Here is a 17,946-nt window from a genome sequence, read left to right as displayed (position 1 = left end):
TTACTAATTATATTAATAAATAATAATATGAACGTTAATTAATATTTAACCAAAAAAATCATAAGGTGTTTTATCGCTAAAATAAAAAAATAAAAAACATTTAAAAAATGTTTTTTTCAGCAGAAAGTTGTTTAGTTGAGAGTTGTTTCTCTTCTAATAAATCGTATCTTACTTCAGAAATTAAGGCTTTTGTTCTTCTAAATTATAAATATATTCTTTATCTGCAAGGTCGAATAAAGTTGGGCACGACGTAGGAACTCGTTACTTATTTTCTCTTGCCAATTTTTGACGCCTGTCAAGCTATAGGAAAGCAGGAGACATTTTGTCACTTTTCTTCGAATTCTTTTTAAATTGGTAAGCTTAATCGCAAATACGTTTCGTTTACTCCCAAACAAACACATAAATCAATTTCGAATATTTTCAAATCATACTTTGACATGTTTTGCTTTTGCCATTGGATGCGCCAACAGCAGAGTGTCAACAAAATATAAGTGAACGAAAAAGTCAGAGACAAGAACAAAAACCAAGTGTCGACAGCTAAAATCTGAAAGGACCAACTTGTGGCTGCACGGTGGGCGTGTGCCATAGGGGCGGTTTACCGAACAAAGGTATACGCCGAACTGGGAAAGTCAATTTGAGAGGCCCACACACACATTCCTGCACATGCTGAACTGCATCGGCAAAGCGGAGCGGAAGTGCCGTATTGTGACACAAATTCTATACAAATTAAATGGGGCGAACATTTAAATGGCTTTTGCTTTAAAGTCCGAATTCGTTTCTCTTTGCTCTTGCATTTGTTTTTATGTGTTTTTCTATACTTTTTCTATTTTTCTCATTTTTTTCTATTTGCTTATTTGTTGTTCGCATTTTGTATTTGCACTCTTCGCATTTTATGCATATTTTTGATTTACATTGCGCTGTTTGCCCTAACCACCCCACTTGCAGTTCCTTTTTTCTTAGCTGCTGGCAATTTTTTCAATACCCAGGATTGATCAGCTAAAGGATGCTCTAGTACCTAACGAAAGCTTACAGCGATGTTTTACTATTTTCATTTATTTATTTACCTTATTTTTTTGTATTCAATAAAAAGCTAAAACTAAATGTTAGCTATTAAATAGCCTAAGTAAATATAAAGCAATCCATGTCAATAGGACTAGAATTCCGATGCTATACTTTTGTTTGATTATTTACTTTCATAAATAATATCTCTTTCCTTAGAAAATATTCTTTAGCAATTCATAAAGTAGATTTGCCAGAATAACTATACCATAATATCAAAAACATCTCTGCAGTCGTCCAACTGTTCAAGTGGGAATATTAATTTGAAATCATCAAACTTCTACCTTGTATTTACAGAAAATGTGCCAACGGATAGACCACACAATTTACGTAAGTTTTGATTATCTACAGGGTATAATAAAGCTCTACGGTTATTCTGGTCAGTGGAGGGTGAACACTCTCTCAATTGTACGGTTTGCTTTCATTCGACCCTGTGGCTCGCTGTGTTGTGGGCGAAAGACTTTTGAAATACCTCGAAGACAACTTGTTGTCAATGTTATTTGGTTGTCAGACCACGTTTTTATTTCTCTCCTTTCCGACTGATAATTGCGTGTATACCCGCTGATGAGAAATGAGAAAAGTGTAATTAGACCGTGGCTGAATTGCTCGAGGAAATACTCGTAGTTTCCGGTTCGTGAATCGCAATGAGTTGCGAAACCAGAGAACATTAGATATTTATGAGATGGCCAAATGGAATAGTTAATCATGAAATAAAAATATGAAAAGAGTAAAATAATAATAAGAATAATACTAGCCACAATAAAAAATGTGCAATTAAAGCAAAACAAGTATGCTTACATTAATTTGTAAAATATATTTCTAAGACTATAGTCAGTTATGCACATAGTAGCCGATCATTCAATAAATATAAATTACCATAATTTTTCCAAATTGTAGTGCACTAAATATTTTTCAGAATGTTGGAAGGTAGTAAGCACTCAACCCGATGTATAAGTGCACAAGGACCGTACAGCTTTGATTTCAAAACTAAAGATCCACTGAAGAGTCTAGGGGCGATTCCTTATCTGAAGCCGGTGAGCTCTTCGGAATTGGCCGGAGACCTGGAAAAGTGCCTGGAACAGATCTGCAGCCCAGCTTGCGAGGAATTCGAGGCGGACTTGCCCCTGCCTGTCGATAGGCTCAGCACGATTACATCAAATTACAAACTGCAGGTATTCCCAGAGAATATTGATTATTCCAAATTGTTGTCGTTCGACTCCGACTCGCTACACGATGCGAATGAGCTGCCTATGGAGACACCGAGCTTGGCAACTGGCGAGCAGAAGGACAACGACATATACTTCATAGCAGATATGGATCCAGGCCACGCTGAGCTAGAGAAAGTTATCGCTGCCGATAATGTTGAGCCGCAACCTTGTAACACAGGACCGAGGCCTGGACTACTTAACGAAATCTTCAGGAATAGATTGGTGTCTACGCAGAGCATGGAAAGCTTCTTTGTCGATGCGAATCGAATGAGGCTAACACCTCCATCCCAAGGCAGTATGAAGTGTAGACTGTTGACGGCAGATGATATTAAAGATATTTTTGAAGAGAAGCAGCTTAAATTGCCGACAGCTTCATCGAGTAACACTTCATACCCTTAATTAACAATAATATAATAATAACGTTATATAATATCTGTATTTCTTCCAGAAAGCGTTTCTAGCATCAATTTCGCTGCCAAGAAAAAGAAACCACTGAATTGGCAGAAGCTTCAGGAGTTTTCCATGTGTACTTCCGATGAAAAGATGAATTTTTGCCAGCCAAGTCAAAACTTGGAGCTGTTTGGCTTTTGTATGGACAAGACTAAAGAAACTAAGTCTTCGCAAGTGAAAGATTCAGACAAATTAACATGTTCCAAAGATAATCAAGCGGAAGCTCACACTGAAGCATCTTCAGCTGATCTGAAATTAATTGAAAAAGTAGACTTTGGAAGTATACTACAAAAATTTAAGGAGGAATCGATCATTGAACCTTCTGATGAAGGCCTGAATGACAAGGTTCTAGAGATATGTGATCCAGCAGTTATCAAAGAGACAGGTGTGCAGATATTTCGCAAGCCAACTAAGCTTTTCGCTTTTGAAAAGCAAAAGTTATGGAAGAAGAAAGGTAAATCAATTTAAACTTATCACTAATTACGCAATAATAATCGACTGTTTAGGCGAGGGACTGATTGAGATTTGGAGAGTGCCAGATTCTGGCAAATGTTATCTGCTACTCTGGGACAAGAAGTCAGAGGAGCTATTGGTGCACATGCCCGTGGACGGCAAGTGGAACGTCAATTATTTGACAAAGAACACCCACAGCTGCCATTGGCTCTACGACAATTTCGCAAATTGTCCTCAAGGAATTCGCCAGCCTCTGGCCTGTAGTTTCACAGATTCGGACGTAGCTTCTCAGTTTGTGAGCATTGTGGCCAATTGTGTAGAGAAACCCATATAGACATACATATATATATTTATGTATTTTCTGTTCATTGTTCAGTAATCAAAACGTTATTCAACTATCCACATAACATCGAAATCATTTCTTATTTTACTTCATACTCTTATATGTTCTTGATTTCTAAGTCTGCAGGTAAGATAATGCGTTTTGTATTGAAAGTATTTGAATATTTATTTACTCCCGTTGACGGCGTAGTACAAAAATAAAGGAAAGCAATATATTTCACAGTTTTATAGCTTAGGCTCTGAAATTGTTATAATTTACATATTGAAGCGTTGAAACTCGAATAAAGCTATATATTTTACAGCTTCAACAACAAAGTTCATCTAAGCTTCTCCTCTCATAAACTAAAGCTTGTCTCTGTACGCCAAACTCTGTACGCTTAACGATTCGGAGACAATAATATCAACCTCTATTTTAAACTAGAATTTGGAAATTGGGCTATACAGGAAAACCTATACATTGTGTGGTTCTTCTTATGTAGCATAAAAAAATTAAATTAAATATTAAATATAAATATTTCGATAGGCGAGCATTAGCTGTGCGATATGCTTGCAAGCACTGCCTTACGTGCAAGCAGCTATGCGAAGACTATCCCGATCTATCACTAGCCAATTCTATCGAAAAACTTTGACAGCGCCCTCTTTGACATTCGCAGCACATTATTTAGACGTCAGCTGTTTTTCAAATTGGTGGTTGCAGGACAGTTGCAGTCGGTCTCCATGGAGCAAGTGTGATTGGCGTATTGATCAAACAAAATAGCCGGATTGAGTGAAATGTGAAAACAAGCTGAACGCTGTGGACGCAATGGAATCGGAGAAGCTGAATGATTTAAATCGGCAAATCAATGAGATTAAGAAGCGCATTTTGCTGGCTGGTGAGAGAACTTGAGCTGAATCAACGAAACCAATTCACATCTCAAGTGTTGTTTCAGAGGGCCAGAAGACGGCCAATGCAGCCGAGTGGCAGAAGCAGAATCGCATCAACTGCGATACGATTGCTACTCTGAAAAAGGATATTAAGGAGTTGACGGTCAAGGTAAGTCGCCTGCGACATCCGCTGCAGCGATCGGTGGTTATCAAGGAGTCCACCTCTGAGCCGCGCAAGAAGCAGAGCGCCACGCCCACCATTATTGTGGGCAAGGCTACATACCCGATTGGAGCCAAGAATGCCGATGATGCCATTTTCTTGACCGACCTGAAGATAACCGAGAGTCGCAAGCAGATGGATCTGCTGCGCCATCGGTTCAAGACGCGCCAGCAGCACTTCAGCAAGTTGGTGGAAAAATATCGGGAGCTGGTGGCCAACAAGGAGGCGCAAAGCCAAAACTTGGGCGAGAAGCCTCCGGAGACACTTGAGGAGGACGCCAATCGGAAGGTGAGTGCCACTTTCATAGAGGCAGCTCTCAGACTAAAGATTGCATCATCTCTTCCTTCTCAGCTTGTTTGCCAGCTGGAGAATGAGATACATCGCACCAATGTGCAGTGGATGGAGGCTGAGCACATACGCAAAAAATATCGAGCGATCGAGGCTTCGCTCATGACTGATGCGGAGCGCTTCGAGCGCAGCCTACGCGAGCTGGAGCAGTCACTGAGCGAGCAGAAGCTGGAGATCGAGCGGCTGCAGCAGGTGCACAACGAAGCCATCGAAATGCGGGACGCAGCGAAAGTTGTGCTGCAGCGCCAGGAGCAGCAGGCCAATCTCTCGCAGAAGACGCGCGAGCGGCAGGCCTTGGACTTTCGCAAGCAGGTGGAGGCGCGCAAGCTGGAGCTGGAGCGCATCGGACGGAAGCTGTTCGCAGAGACCAAGACACTCGTCCATCAGGACAGCGTGGGGTCCAGCTCGGGCGACCAGCACACGGCCAAGACAGAGAACGGGGAGGAGGAGCCGGTCTCACAGCTGGAGAGCGTCACCAGCGACATGGAGTCCCTGTTCAAGCAGCTAATGGAGGCATCGGGCGCCACCTCACCCTTCGAGGTCTTCGAGCGCTTCAGCGCCCAGAAGGAGTCGGCTGCTCGTCTCACATATCTGCGAAAGGCAGCCGAGGCCGAAAAGGCCAATTTGGAGGCGGAACGTGAGGCACTCGCCAGCGAGCTGGAGGCATCCAAGTTTTCGGACGTCAAAGAGAGCGAAGTGTAAGTTAAACAGACCCGAAAGGCGTCCATTTGAATAATTGGCTGATTCCGAAACACAGCAACCAGGAGGTCATCGAGCAAATCAAAAATGACATCGCTGCAAAGGAGGAGGAGCGCAAGAAGGACACGGATGCCGCTGACAAGTCCATGGGTGTGCTGAAATACCTGAAGGAGCGCATCTGCGAGATGATATTCAAGGTGCAGGAGGTGGACGAGAACAACATTGACATGCAAGAGCGTAAGCTGCACATCACCGTGGCTGAGCTGCCCAACTTTCTGGCACATGTGGCGCAGGACGAGGACCTAATTGAGGTAAATAACATATCTAACCCCAGCAGCGCTTGAGCTAGCGTAATCATTTGGGCTTTATCAGATCCTTAAGCTGAAAATTAAACGCTGCCAAGAGCTGAGCAAACCGGACGATATACCACCCCTCGAAATACCCAATCTGGACATAGAGGACGAGGAGGAGGATGTGTATCCGTCAGAGGCACCCAAATCCCCATCCGTGCCCGAGGGCGAGAAGCCGCAGCCCATGCCCATGTGCTACTACAATTTATTCGCAGGACGCTCGCAACGAGCTGCAGGCACTTCGTCCTCCTCGCCGGAGCAGGCGCCGGCCGTGGGTAAGTGAGCTGAGCTGGACTGAGCTGAGCCAAGCCAATGCCAATACCATCAGGTCAATATTAATCAGCCTCTTCTGCTCGCAGTGGCCACCACCGACGATGACAACGAGGTGCCGTCTCGCAACTTCTTGAAGCGCCAGTCTGTGCTCATTGTGGACTCCAAGTCCCGACGGAAACCTTTCCGACCCCCGCCCGGTGGCAGGCGCAAATAGTCTCTGCTCATACAAAGCGTGGATTACAATAAACAATTTACAAATAAGAATATTTGCGTTTTCTTAGCCGCTGGCCTTGGTATTATCAAAGCCTCCTTCGAGAAAACTCGAGATAGCCGAGTCGAATTGTCCTTTCAATTTGATGGCAACTTCTATTGGGGATCTTAAATTGTATTTTAAACCTTTCCACGTTATTTGCTCGAATCGAAACTTGTATTGGATATAAGCAAAATATTCTTGTAGTTGACTTTTCTATTATAATGTATTATAATTATAATATATGGTCACCTATTTCTTGGTTATCATGTGCAGGGTATTTCAGCTGCCGTGATAGCAAATAAGCGTTAAAGTTTGTTGTTTACCTTTGGAATTTGTATTTGAATTGTCAATGAAAACCAATTTTTTAAGACTGAATTTTTTTGTTTCATAACTTTTGGAAGTTTTAATGGAAATTTGGCGCCGCAGGTGGCTGAGCGGAGACATCCGTCAACGACTCTACTAATGGCGTGGAATGATGTCTGCTCAGCAGGTAACATTGGATGGGACTTATGTTAACTTAATTGAACAGTTGAGCTAAGCAGGTGATTACAGGAAATATATATAGCATATCTATGTACATTTCATGTGTATGAATGAGTCAATAATATGTTAACCAGACTATAAACCACATATTGCCAGCCAGTATGTGGTTTACTCAAAATATTACCCGAGGCACGCTGCGATATGTGTGTCTGCAACAAATTGGTGTCCCCTTAGAGCGATACAGTACTTATCGAGGCATGTCTTGGCCATATTTCAGGATGCTGTCACTCGGGCTGGATGAATGTCAGCGGCTGCAGCCGAATGACATAACAAATAGCTGTCCAGGCGCTGCAGCACACGATGGAGCTGGGTAAACAATATTTATTGCAGCAATGAGGAGGAATGGACGGACAGCAAATGAAGTGCAAAGCGCAACAAAGTGCGGAGCGCGGCTGCTGCTGCAGAGAAATAACCTTTCAAAAATTGTCTAAGCCAGTGCAAGTTGAGCGAAGCGGCTGCCGAGGGGACCGAGACGGCCGAGGGACTGCGGGAGGGTTCGACTGCCATTCTAACTTGCAATAATAAAGCTCAGCGCAGCAGCTGAGGACGAGCAATCAACGCCAGTCTGGCGAAGGCCACGATGGAGCGTCGGAGGATACCACGATGGCAGAGACAGCTCCGGGGCTCAGTGGCGAAGTGCAAACAAAGTCGCCTGATGATCTATTACATGGCCTGTTGCCGGAAGTGCACAGCTTGGGGGGAGGGCGGGGATGGGGACTAGCGCTGTGTTGTGTGCGTCAACTAAATGTCAACAGCAAAGGCATAAGCATCTGGCAAACATCTATTTGGCAACACAGCCACCAACACGAACGGCTCCAGAGCCCGATACTGTAATGTGGGCAGAGCAAAGCAAAATGAAACTTCGCAGCAAACGGACAGCAGCTCATTCCAAGGTAACCAAGTAATCCGTCCGGTGGTAGACAGAGAAACAAAGGCCTCACTCTGTGACACGGGGCGAAAGCAGTGCCACGGCTAAGAATTGTAAGAATTGTTAGGCTGGCTAAGCCGTTGGCTGGCGCCATTGGCCCTGGCAACGCTAAGCCTGAAGTGTGCGTCCTTAGCAATTCAAGGCTAAGGTAAACTGCCACGGCTAGGTTATGCCTGGCTAGCAGATACTCTCTGTGTCTTAGAATTTCGGCTGGAATTTCAATAAAAAAAAAAAATAATAATAATTCTGGTTAAATGTATATAATTTAATTCCTTGAAATTTTCGATAATTGACAGTATTATAATTAATATTATTAATAATTGACATTATTAAAATTTCTATTCAGCGAGCTGCAACGATTGATCCACCTGCCTATTAGGAATTTATATTACAATTCTTTTTAGGTAGGAAACCTGTTGCGAAGACACTAACGAACTATATCCAGACTTACTTGAGCAATTATCGAGCCTCCATTTAGTCTATCAGTCTAACTTACATCCTAATACTAAGGTTAAGAAGCAATGCATTAGGTGGACAATGCTAAAAAAATTGAATTCATTTTAAGTGTGTCTCACTTTTGGTATTTCTCCTGTAAAATTTCATTATGATATTGTTATTTGCTGAAGGTATGAACAAGGCAGAATGGCTCATCTGGCGTTTCAAATATCTTTTTTTATATCATAAGAATTGCCCAAATCGATTGTCATCCGATACTCGCAGAGGTTGGTGCACATTCAACTGCTCTGCTAAGGGCCAAATCTAGAACGGTTACCGTTTGGCAAGGGATTGATTTTGTCGATTTGTAATCGGAATCCAGAAGCAGCTGCCACTTTGGCTACCTTTAATTCACCTTTACGTGGCTGGCACAGCGGCCACGCCCAATTTTATAGCAATTAGGCTGTTCAATCTAGCCATGGCAGTAAATCAAATGGCCATCGATTGCCGAACGGCAACTAATTTTTGGCCAAGCCTTTGTCAGGATCGTGATAAAGTGTACGGGCGTGAATCGCCGGACGGCGGTTGAGGTGCTGCCGGAGTCGTTCAATAAAACCGCAAAACAATAAATTTAAATTCCTCCAGCGAAGTTCAACTTTTTAACAGTGTATAAACTACAACCAGCAGAGCGCAGAGCGCAGAGCTCTGGCAAAATATGCGTTTGTATATGTATTCATGTGTCCACGTGTGTGTGTGTGTGTGTGTGTGAGTGTGTGAGCTTGACAGTCAGGCAAATAAATGAGCGGAAACGGAAACGGTTTGGGTTGCCGTTGGGTCGGCGTGTCTCTGTCTCGCCCCTTCCATTCTGTCGTTTTCTCTCTCTCTCTCTCGCTCTCGCGCGCGCGCTTTCTCGCTCTCTATTTTTCTTCGACCGCGAGCTGCACAGCACTGCGAATGATAAATAACGTAATTTCTTTATAACTTTTCATTCAAATTTTGGGAATGCTTTTTGGCCACGCTTGTTGCTGGCACGCCTTTGGGCCACGCTTGTTTCGTTTGGCTCGCTTTCGCTGGTTGCTGGTAGCTGGTTGTTAAGTAAAATAAATTGCGATTCCATGTAATAAAAGTCAATCATAATAATTCAATGACTCATCGTGTATTTGGCTCCGTTTCGTCGAACCCACAATGGTTAGCTACAGCCATTGCCCCGCTCCACTTATCTCCGTACTTAACATTCTCCGTCGTCGCTGCTACGGTTACGGCCGTCGAGTGTGTTAAGCCGAAAGCATGAGAAATTTATGTGAAGCGCAAAAAATACAACATTTGCACACCTTGTTTCGACCTTGTACATTCAAGAGACATTAGGAACTTACATATATGTTGATATATGTATATGTATGCATCTGTGTTACCGTTTGAGTATCTTTGCGTTCAAATCGATCTTTGATTTACGACCGTGCTGGTCCTCAAATACAAATTTGAAGGCAGGCAGTCTATGACACACCTTTACGATTGTTATTTTCGCAAAGGAATACCATTTTGGGTAAATGAATCAAATGTGTCATATGGACGAACCTATATAATCTTCTATTTTGCATTGTGCTCAGGGGAGTCTCGCCTAGACGGATTTCATTATAAATAGATAGACAGATAAGTAATCATGGACTTTTATAACTTAAAAATATAACTAATATTTAATTTAATTTAGCCGCGAGTAAATGACAATTAAGTATAACTTTATTTCTATGGTTATACTTACATACGTAATATGTCGCCTCATGAATGAAAATTTAGTATAATTTTATTTCTACGGCTATCATTTAAATTCGTTATATGTCGCCTGCTGAACAAGCACTCCCTGCTAAAGCCACTTTATGAGTTAAGAAAAAAGTATAAAGTCCTTGGCGAGCTGACTAACAACCCTCGAATATTGTTAAAGTTTTTGTGCATCCTCTACAGTTTCGCGCGAGCTGCTAGATGAAAACAAAAAGAAAGTCCTTCAAAACACATTGAGCGCCAGCTGTGGCCCGTCCCTAACTACGTCCCATCAAAATAGGAGTGTGGAAAAATACGCTTAAAATGTTGGTTAGGCATAAATTTTGGTCTACGGATTCATTGCCGTTATTTGCTGATTCTGATTCGGGCTTTGCCCTTTGGGTGGTGCGTGTTTTGCTTGCGACTTCCTTTGAGATATTAAATTAATGAATTAATCATTAACTTTGCGGTCTACCCAAAAATCCCAAGCAACCAGAACAAGGCAGAAGGAATAATCTCGGCATTGTCTCTTTGTAGAGCAAGGCATATAATTATTATAAATGCTTGGGATTTATTAAAGCTAGGTAGAGTTATGCGTCGCACTTTAGTTTTCCATGTAGCACACAATATAATTTGGAAAGTACTTGCTGCAGACACTTCTGCGCTCATCAAAGTAGGGGTATGCTTCCGGGCACTCGATGATGTTCTGGGCTATCTGATTATAGCAGTGAACATATTGGGTGCAGCCTGTGTTTATTGCGGTGACAAAAGTCGAGTTCAGATTGCCGCAACGATCGTACGGGCAGCTGTAGGCGTCGGGCGTAACACACCTCTGGGTCCACCATTGGAAGTGGGTGCCGTGTGGACAGCTGTGCCACTTGCCGACAAAGTGTTTCGAGCTGCACTGGTAGTAGCCGTGGCAAGTGAGACCATCCGAAATGAGCTGAACGCCGGAATGGTCATCATCGTAAAACCTACCACACACCGAGACGTCTACGGCCGGAGGTGGGTGCTTGACGGGCCTGTAGTTGCTCGCATCATTTGGACAATATTCGGGCTGAGTGGGCTGGCAGCGCAGAGTCTTGTAGTTGTAATAACGAGCACCGGTGCAGGCCCGCCTAGTGCCTCTGCCGCCCTCGCACTCCAGGTAGAGGCCGCAGTTCAGTGGGTCGCCGACGGTGGAGCCACTTTGCATGTAGGCACATATGGAAAAAGTTTCCTGTGGACATCCGCTGGCACTCGAAACACATGTCTGCAGCCTGTTGCTAAACACAAAGCCTTCGGCACAGAGCCTCAGCCCATCATGATTGCCCACGTTATCACATTTATTGTATGCTCTGCAGTCTAATGGGTCGGCCACATACTCTCCGCTCCGCCTGCCAGCACAGAGCTCCCAGTGCTGAGGGGCACATCGTGCCAGATGGGCTTTGTCACACTTGCCAGACAGCGAATCATAATACAAATCATCTTGGCACTGTCCTCGAGCCGCAAGCTTATTATTTTTGCAATAGCCCCAGCTTTTGCAGTCTCCGGGGTCGCCGACGTAGCCGCTGCCGGGACAATAGTTGCAGAGTTGTTCCAGGGACAGGCCGCACACTTGCCACAGCTGCACGGCCAACAGAACGAGCCTTAACCATCGGCTGGATACTGGAGGTAAAAGAATTTTAGTCACTCCGTCTGCGCCACGCAGCTCGCTTCACGTTCTCTACCTTTCATGCCGCTCCAACTACTCCATTTGGCGTTATCAAAGCAACTAGCCCAGAGATGTGAGATGTGAATATTCAGACGTTGGCGTTTCACTGCGAAGAACCAATTAGTCGTCGCTTGTAACCTTCTATAATATTTTCGGGTATGCGATAAGAGTCGAAAGAATAGAGCAACAATTAAGCTCAGACAGTTCAATGAAGAGTTTTCAATTACGGCTGCTGATAAGGTTTCAATTACAGTGGTACTTCTTGTATCTACCCGACTTAAATACTCGAACATCTACACACATATTTCTGCTCACTCGGGCCAACAAATCTACATACATGCTATACTTCAAGTGCTTATCAGATTCAAGCAGCCATGTTATCACTAACTCAATTTTTTTGCCATCTGCTTATGCTATCCATGTGACATTTTTATGTTCAGACTCCTTTCCCAACTGCACTTCAGTTTCTTACGCTAAGCGAGTGCCACAAGTAACGTAATTCAAGAACACCCAAAGAGAACAACAACAATGTGAGAGAGCACAAAAAGAGGCAAGCCAGAGCCAGTCGTCAGCTTAAGGCATGGCTCGGCTAGCAAATATCCTCTATTCTAGCTTTTTATTGAAAATTATTAAGTGGGCAAAATTCTATGCATAAATACTGTTATTCGTTTGAAAATACTATTTTTAAATAGAGAATTAAGTTCATCTTTAATTAGGTTTGTATTATTAGTATACATTTAATTTTTTAAATGGGAGACTTTATTCAAATAATAAAGTATACAAAAATAATAAATATATACAAAACTGAACAAGTAAAATACAAATAAATAATATATGACTAATATTAATTATATAATTAATTAATAATATAATTAATATAATTAAGTTTTATTTATTAATTATAACATTGATAATTATGTAATATTTATATAGTACACAAAGTTTTCCGAGCAGTCGACATTTTCCCTTCGATGCACAAGGAAGTCCTTTTGACTCAATGCATAAATTTGTATCCAGTCAGCATTCCCTTTACATTCTGAGTATCGACTGTAAGCAGGATGCAAAAGAAGCTCATTCGTTTGTCTGGCTGAAGAGCGTGTGTAGCTGGAGGCTTCGCCTTGCCGTCGCCGTCGCCGTCGCCGTTGCTGTTGCTGTCGTCGTCGTGCAGCCAATGTAAACTGCTTAGCTTCGGCCCGTTGCGTTTATTGACATTTTATGCTTAAGGACATGTTTAATATCCTCATCGCGCTTTTAATATAACCGCGAAGCAGGCGTTGCCCCCATGTGCTCAACAGCCCTTTTATGGGCCTGCTCGAACATGAGATATTCGCTAGTTTATTGGTTGCAGGAAGCTTTACTTTTAGGGCCCATCAGATCACGTTTTCGTAAGGTTTACAAATTTAAAGAGAATAAGAGACCTCTCATATATTATTGAGCCCCATTGTAAATTCACTTTGCTTTTGGGTGGCACATATCGAAGTGATTGCCGATGTCGATGTCGATGTCGAAGCCTCTGCGTGTGCGTGTTTTGAGGAAAAACAGAAAGGACATAGATGCCGATGTCGATGTTGATGTGGACGGGTTGGTGCCTACGAGCAAATGCAAATGGATGGAGCTTGGGACAGTGGACCCTTTGCTTTTACCACTTCCGCCGTACAATGCTAGCTGTCCCAGCAGCGGCGCCATTTGCTTCCGTTTCCGCTTGCCGAACGACATTTATGGAGCTCATCATGCCCGGCCAGCCTCTTGTCCTTTACTCCTTATTCAATCAGTGGCTGGCTGCCTTACAACTCTTGGGCCTGGCATCCTCCTCCTGCCACTGCTGCGAAATGGCAAATTGCGCGGCTGACTTTGGGCCCCAAGCTCCATGTCCTGCCCTTCCTCCGCGTCCTCCACGTCCGTCGCTGTAATGTCTGTTATGTCCACTCATCCATTCCATTCTTTTATTCCACGTTGTTTCTTTTGTTGCATGCCTGCCTTTTGTGCTCTTCGCTCGGCTGCTTCTGTAATTTTTTCCACATGTTCACGGCTTGAATATTTTATGGGCTTAAGTGCTTTCAGTTAGAGTCCTTTGCATAGCTCCTGTGCGTTTTGCACCTAACACTCGGCCTCCGCCCTCAGCACCCAGCACACAGCACAGCCCAGCAAAAAAAAAGTATTTGATTATTTTCCTGCACGCTCAAAGATATAGCCATTATTTACTGTTGCTCCAAGTAAATTGCAGTGCTGAAGCCACTCGCATAAATACCGCAAGATACCAGAATAATAAACTTTTATGTACAACTGTTTGCCCTATCAAAACTGAAGTTAATTGACATCTGAGCTCTGCTTAATTATTGCCAAGTCCAAATTGATTGGCAGCCAACAGATGTAGCTTGTTGTTCGGAGGCCGTGGCCAATATAATACGAAAATGTTCAAGGTAGCTTGCAAATGGTATTTAGCTCCATTTTCATTCACAGAGAGGCTCAGTCTAAAACAATTGGAATATAAATTCAATTATTTTCTGACACCTATAATACAAATGAAATGAAACATCATGAATGTTTACGGTCGAACCAACAAGATTTCATCTCTGCTGTCTGTCCTGTCTGTCAAATTAGCTTTTCGCTTTGAGTGAAACACAATGTATTTACAAATTAATTAGATATTATAATATACAGAGCATGGCATTTATACATTTCTTGATGGGTCATATCTTACATTCCACTGAAATGATCAGAAATAAAGTAATCTCATGCACCTGGCTCATATAAATCATAATAATTAGGATAAATATGCAATGAAAAGCTAAACGTGCCGCACAAAGCACAAATATGGATAGCTCAGGCCGAGATTGGCCAACAAGGACAAGGAGAAGGAGAAGGAGGTGGAGAGAGGGGCAGAGAGGGGGAGTCTGTGCAAGTTCGAGCAGAATGGTGCCAAGGGTCCACTGGGCGGGCACCCTTAACAAACCGAGTAAGCAATTCCAACGAGCGACTGTTCATAAACAGGAACGAGCTCAATGAGATGCAAAGGACGATAAACAAACCCACAAGCACCACGAATGTGCCGACAGTGGAATAAGGTTAAGATCCCTTCGCACACCAAACTTAAAGGACAAAGCTCGAAACGAAACGTTGCAAAAAAGAGAAGAAAAAAACAAGTAAGAAAGCTCTAGTCGAGACTGCTCGACTACGAAATCCCCTGAACCGTTCGAAGAATTAATATATCACAATAATGTCTACGCAAGAAACACACAGGAATACATAGGGATGCAAGCATAAACACACATTGGCTGCAGTGTGGGACTACTATGGAAACTTAATTGCTCTAACTTTTCTTGTTGATGGACATGCCCATGATTATGACATTAAAGTACGTGCATGTGCCAAAGCACAAATCTCTACTATTTGATATACGACTTTTACAAAGGGAGGGACAGGAGGGAGAGGGGAGGATAAATTACAACAAAAATAGAAATTCTATAAAATACATATGAGTCTACATTTAAAATTTGGCGAGTCTACCTCTAAAGGTGCAGGAGATATAATTAAATAACTAGCTCTCGATAAGGTCGATCGATGATAAAATATCAGGAGTAGTTATCGATTTCGGAGACAAACTCGATCTGCGCCTGATATACACGGACCTAGAACAAAATTTTCACTTCTCTAGCTTTACTATCTTCGGAGATCGACGCGTTTATACATACGGACGGATGGACGGGCAGACAGATGGAAAGGGCTAAATCGACTCAGCTCTTCGCCCTGATCACGAATATATATACTTTGTGGGATCTGCGGTGATTCCTTCTGCCTGTTGCATACCTTTAACAAAATCATTATACCCCGATTTCCCATTTTCAATGGGTTCAGGGTATTAAAAGGTTGCCAGGCAGCGAGAAAAAAGTGCAAGACGAGCCACCAAGTCATATATATATTTCTTTTCTACTCAAAGTCAAGCTGAGACGCCAACTTACACAAGCCCACAAGAAGACACGATTCTGGGTTTGAGTCTGAGTCTGAGTCTGGGTCTGGGACTGGGCAAAATGTTGAGGGCTTTGTCTCTGCGGTCGGGTCGGTAGCTGAAGCAGGCGTGGCACGTACTTGGAGTATTTTGGCAAAATTAAAATTTATGAACAGATAAAAAAGCGTTAATGGGCTCTCGGTGGGGTCAAGCAGGGCTCTTGCCGCGGCAATTGGGGCTGTGCGGTGTACGTGTGTTACAGTTTGTTGAGGTTCGCAAGTAAGTAAACGCTCCACGGCAAATAAATGAGCCAAGACAACGTCCACAACTGGAGCCATAAACGCTGCATTTTTATTTTTCGGAACGCAACTTATATAGATGGGCAGCCAACCCACTTTCTAAGTGCCGCACTTGAGGACTGCGGGCGGGGCGAGCCATTAAAAGCGCATGAAAATGCTTTAAGGCAAATACTTTAAGTTTCTTTCTGTTTCCTCCAAATGGAGTTGATACCAAAATACTTTGTCATTCCAGGTAACAAAGTCTGTCAACATCAAATGTCAACTTGAAGCTTCTATGATTGTCAAAGGATATATGCCCTATATTGATTCTGCAGAGCATCAGCTTCGCGAGTAAGCCCAGAGTGTTGTTCATACTTGTGAGATACTTTTATTGCCCCAAGTCCTAAGTAGATACGTGTTGAGTTGGGCCACGTGTTGTTATTTATATTATTCTCTGTTCTACTCTGCTCTGCTCTGCTCTGCTCCAGTTGGCCATTATCCTCTGCTAAAAATCATATTTTCGCTCTTGAAACAATGTCAAGTTGTCGAGCACACTTTTAAGTGTTCTCTACGCGCTGTGCCATGGCCAAGCAGCCACGCAGCCAAGCAGCCAAGCAGCCGAGCAGCCGAGCAGCTGAGCGCCCCAGCAACCCATCAGAGCCCAAAAGGCTGCCTAATGGTGTTTAGCTGTTGTTGTTTGACTCTCGTCCTTCGCCGTTGCCAGTGTCATGCACTTGCACAGTGGAGCACAGTGGGCACAGTGGGCACTTTTACAGAATGCAAATACACCCGTGAGTGGCACTGGAACTGGTGCTGGAACGGGAGCTGGAGCTGCCTGGACTGGCGCTGACTGAGCTCGAGTGCCGGGTGACATAATGTGCCTAGTTGGTTGGCCCAAACGAGGCCCGTGCCATTTAATGACCTTTTAAATGTACGTCTAATTATGTTTACGTGCCGTTTCGACTGACAACCGAAATGCTGGCACGAATGACTGAATTTTAAAGCGCATTATTTAGGTACACTTTGGCGCTGTTGGCTGACCCAAATCCCAGCTCCCAGAGCCAAGTCTATGTGTTGGCCCCGTCTTAATTATGTAACTTTTGGGCCAGCTTGACATCTGCGCTGATGTGGGTAGCAGCGCGCAGCTCGGAGCGCGTTAAACTTTAATGCCAGTCAACTGAGCAACAGGCCACTCGTGAGTCGACTAGTTAGTCAGCCATTTCCGAATTATGCGTCCAGCACATCAAGCTGCGTCCAAGATGCCAACCTCCGCAAGGATCCGTTCGAGTGTGAAATGAGGGATGCGTGCTTACCTACGGCAGGTGTAAAATAGCTACGCAAAGTTTTTGCCATTAAACTAACTTTGTAACTATTCCTCTTATATTTATCGTTTCTGGCAGCTTTCCTGCAGCTGCAAAGTGGAAAAGGGACTTTCTGTGCCAAGGGCCATTAGGTGCATTAGTTTTATAATATTAAATTCGAATTAGAAATTGTTAAGAAATCGCATGAGCACCTGGCATCAAACACTAAATTGACAGCTCGAATAGAAGAGTTTCTTGTTTACTGTATTTGGTAGAGGTTTCCAGCTCTCAGAAGATATATTCTGTTTTTCTTTATGTCTTAAATTATTCAGAGCGTTTTTGGCTCGTGGTATTAATATTAATTACTTCGCAGTCTGCTCTGCTGCGTTTTACATTCCCTGGAAATTTTTCGAATGAATTCGCATCTTGCCCTGAAGAGTTAATTAACAGTTGTCTGAGCAACAGCTGCGATAGAGCCATGGAGTAGAGCCCTTGAAAGTGAGCGTTTCATAATGAATGATATATGTATGTATATCATTTTTATAACA

The 17,946-nt window shown here is 43.2% G+C and overlaps 4 protein-coding genes across 4 annotated transcripts in view; 2 read left to right on the top strand and 2 right to left on the bottom strand.

Moving 5' to 3' along the window:
- Positions 1-17,946, bottom strand: part of LOC108652263 (uncharacterized) — an 87,544-nt gene that overhangs the window by 27,472 nt on the left and 42,126 nt on the right. The window lies entirely within an intron of this gene.
- Sprn (Spermitin) lies at positions 1,863-3,585 on the top strand. Its single transcript, XM_089259930.1, has 3 exons — positions 1,863-2,646; positions 2,716-3,171; positions 3,224-3,585. The coding sequence occupies exons 1-3, from the start codon at positions 1,977-1,979 to the stop codon at positions 3,502-3,504; spliced, it is 1,407 nt and encodes a 468-aa protein (XP_089116056.1). The 5' UTR covers positions 1,863-1,976; the 3' UTR covers positions 3,505-3,585.
- CCDC151 (Coiled-coil domain containing protein 151) lies at positions 4,120-6,513 on the top strand. The gene is made up of 6 exons (XM_018102408.3): positions 4,120-4,384; positions 4,442-4,884; positions 4,948-5,642; positions 5,702-5,954; positions 6,016-6,268; positions 6,353-6,513. The coding sequence occupies exons 1-6, from the start codon at positions 4,315-4,317 to the stop codon at positions 6,478-6,480; spliced, it is 1,842 nt and encodes a 613-aa protein (XP_017957897.1). The 5' UTR covers positions 4,120-4,314; the 3' UTR covers positions 6,481-6,513.
- On the bottom strand, positions 10,213-11,999 carry LOC108652267 (peritrophin-44). The gene is made up of 2 exons (XM_018102409.3): positions 11,890-11,999; positions 10,213-11,827 (listed from the first exon to the last, which is right to left on the bottom strand). Exons 1-2 carry the CDS (start codon positions 11,894-11,896, stop codon positions 10,785-10,787), a joined length of 1,050 nt encoding a protein of 349 aa, XP_017957898.1. The 5' UTR covers positions 11,897-11,999; the 3' UTR covers positions 10,213-10,784.

This window comes from Drosophila navojoa, chromosome 4 (genome assembly GCF_054131105.1).
Source record: "Drosophila navojoa isolate 15081-1374.11 chromosome 4, UAZ_NAV_1.0, whole genome shotgun sequence".
Classification (NCBI taxonomy): Eukaryota; Metazoa; Arthropoda; class Insecta; order Diptera; family Drosophilidae; genus Drosophila; species Drosophila navojoa.
Note: the sequence above shows the minus strand (reverse complement) of the source record. Positions and strands in the feature narration are given on the sequence as shown.

What these genes read in the sequence shown, in the direction of transcription:
- Sprn (XM_089259930.1), top strand. Translation starts at nt 1,977, where the DNA reads ATGTTGGAAGGTAGTAAGCACTCAACCCGATGTATAAGTGCACAAGGA. An exon ending in ATTGCCGACAGCTTCATCGA is followed by an intron (nt 2,647 to 2,715) that starts GTAACACTTCAT and finishes TATTTCTTCCAG; the next exon opens with AAAGCGTTTCTAGCATCAAT. An exon ending in AAAGTTATGGAAGAAGAAAG is followed by an intron (nt 3,172 to 3,223) that starts GTAAATCAATTT and finishes TCGACTGTTTAG; the next exon opens with GCGAGGGACTGATTGAGATT.
- CCDC151 (XM_018102408.3), top strand. Translation starts at nt 4,315, where the DNA reads ATGGAATCGGAGAAGCTGAATGATTTAAATCGGCAAATCAATGAGATT. An exon ending in GAAGCGCATTTTGCTGGCTG is followed by an intron (nt 4,385 to 4,441) that starts GTGAGAGAACTT and finishes GTGTTGTTTCAG; the next exon opens with AGGGCCAGAAGACGGCCAAT. An exon ending in GACGTCAAAGAGAGCGAAGT is followed by an intron (nt 5,643 to 5,701) that starts GTAAGTTAAACA and finishes TCCGAAACACAG; the next exon opens with CAACCAGGAGGTCATCGAGC.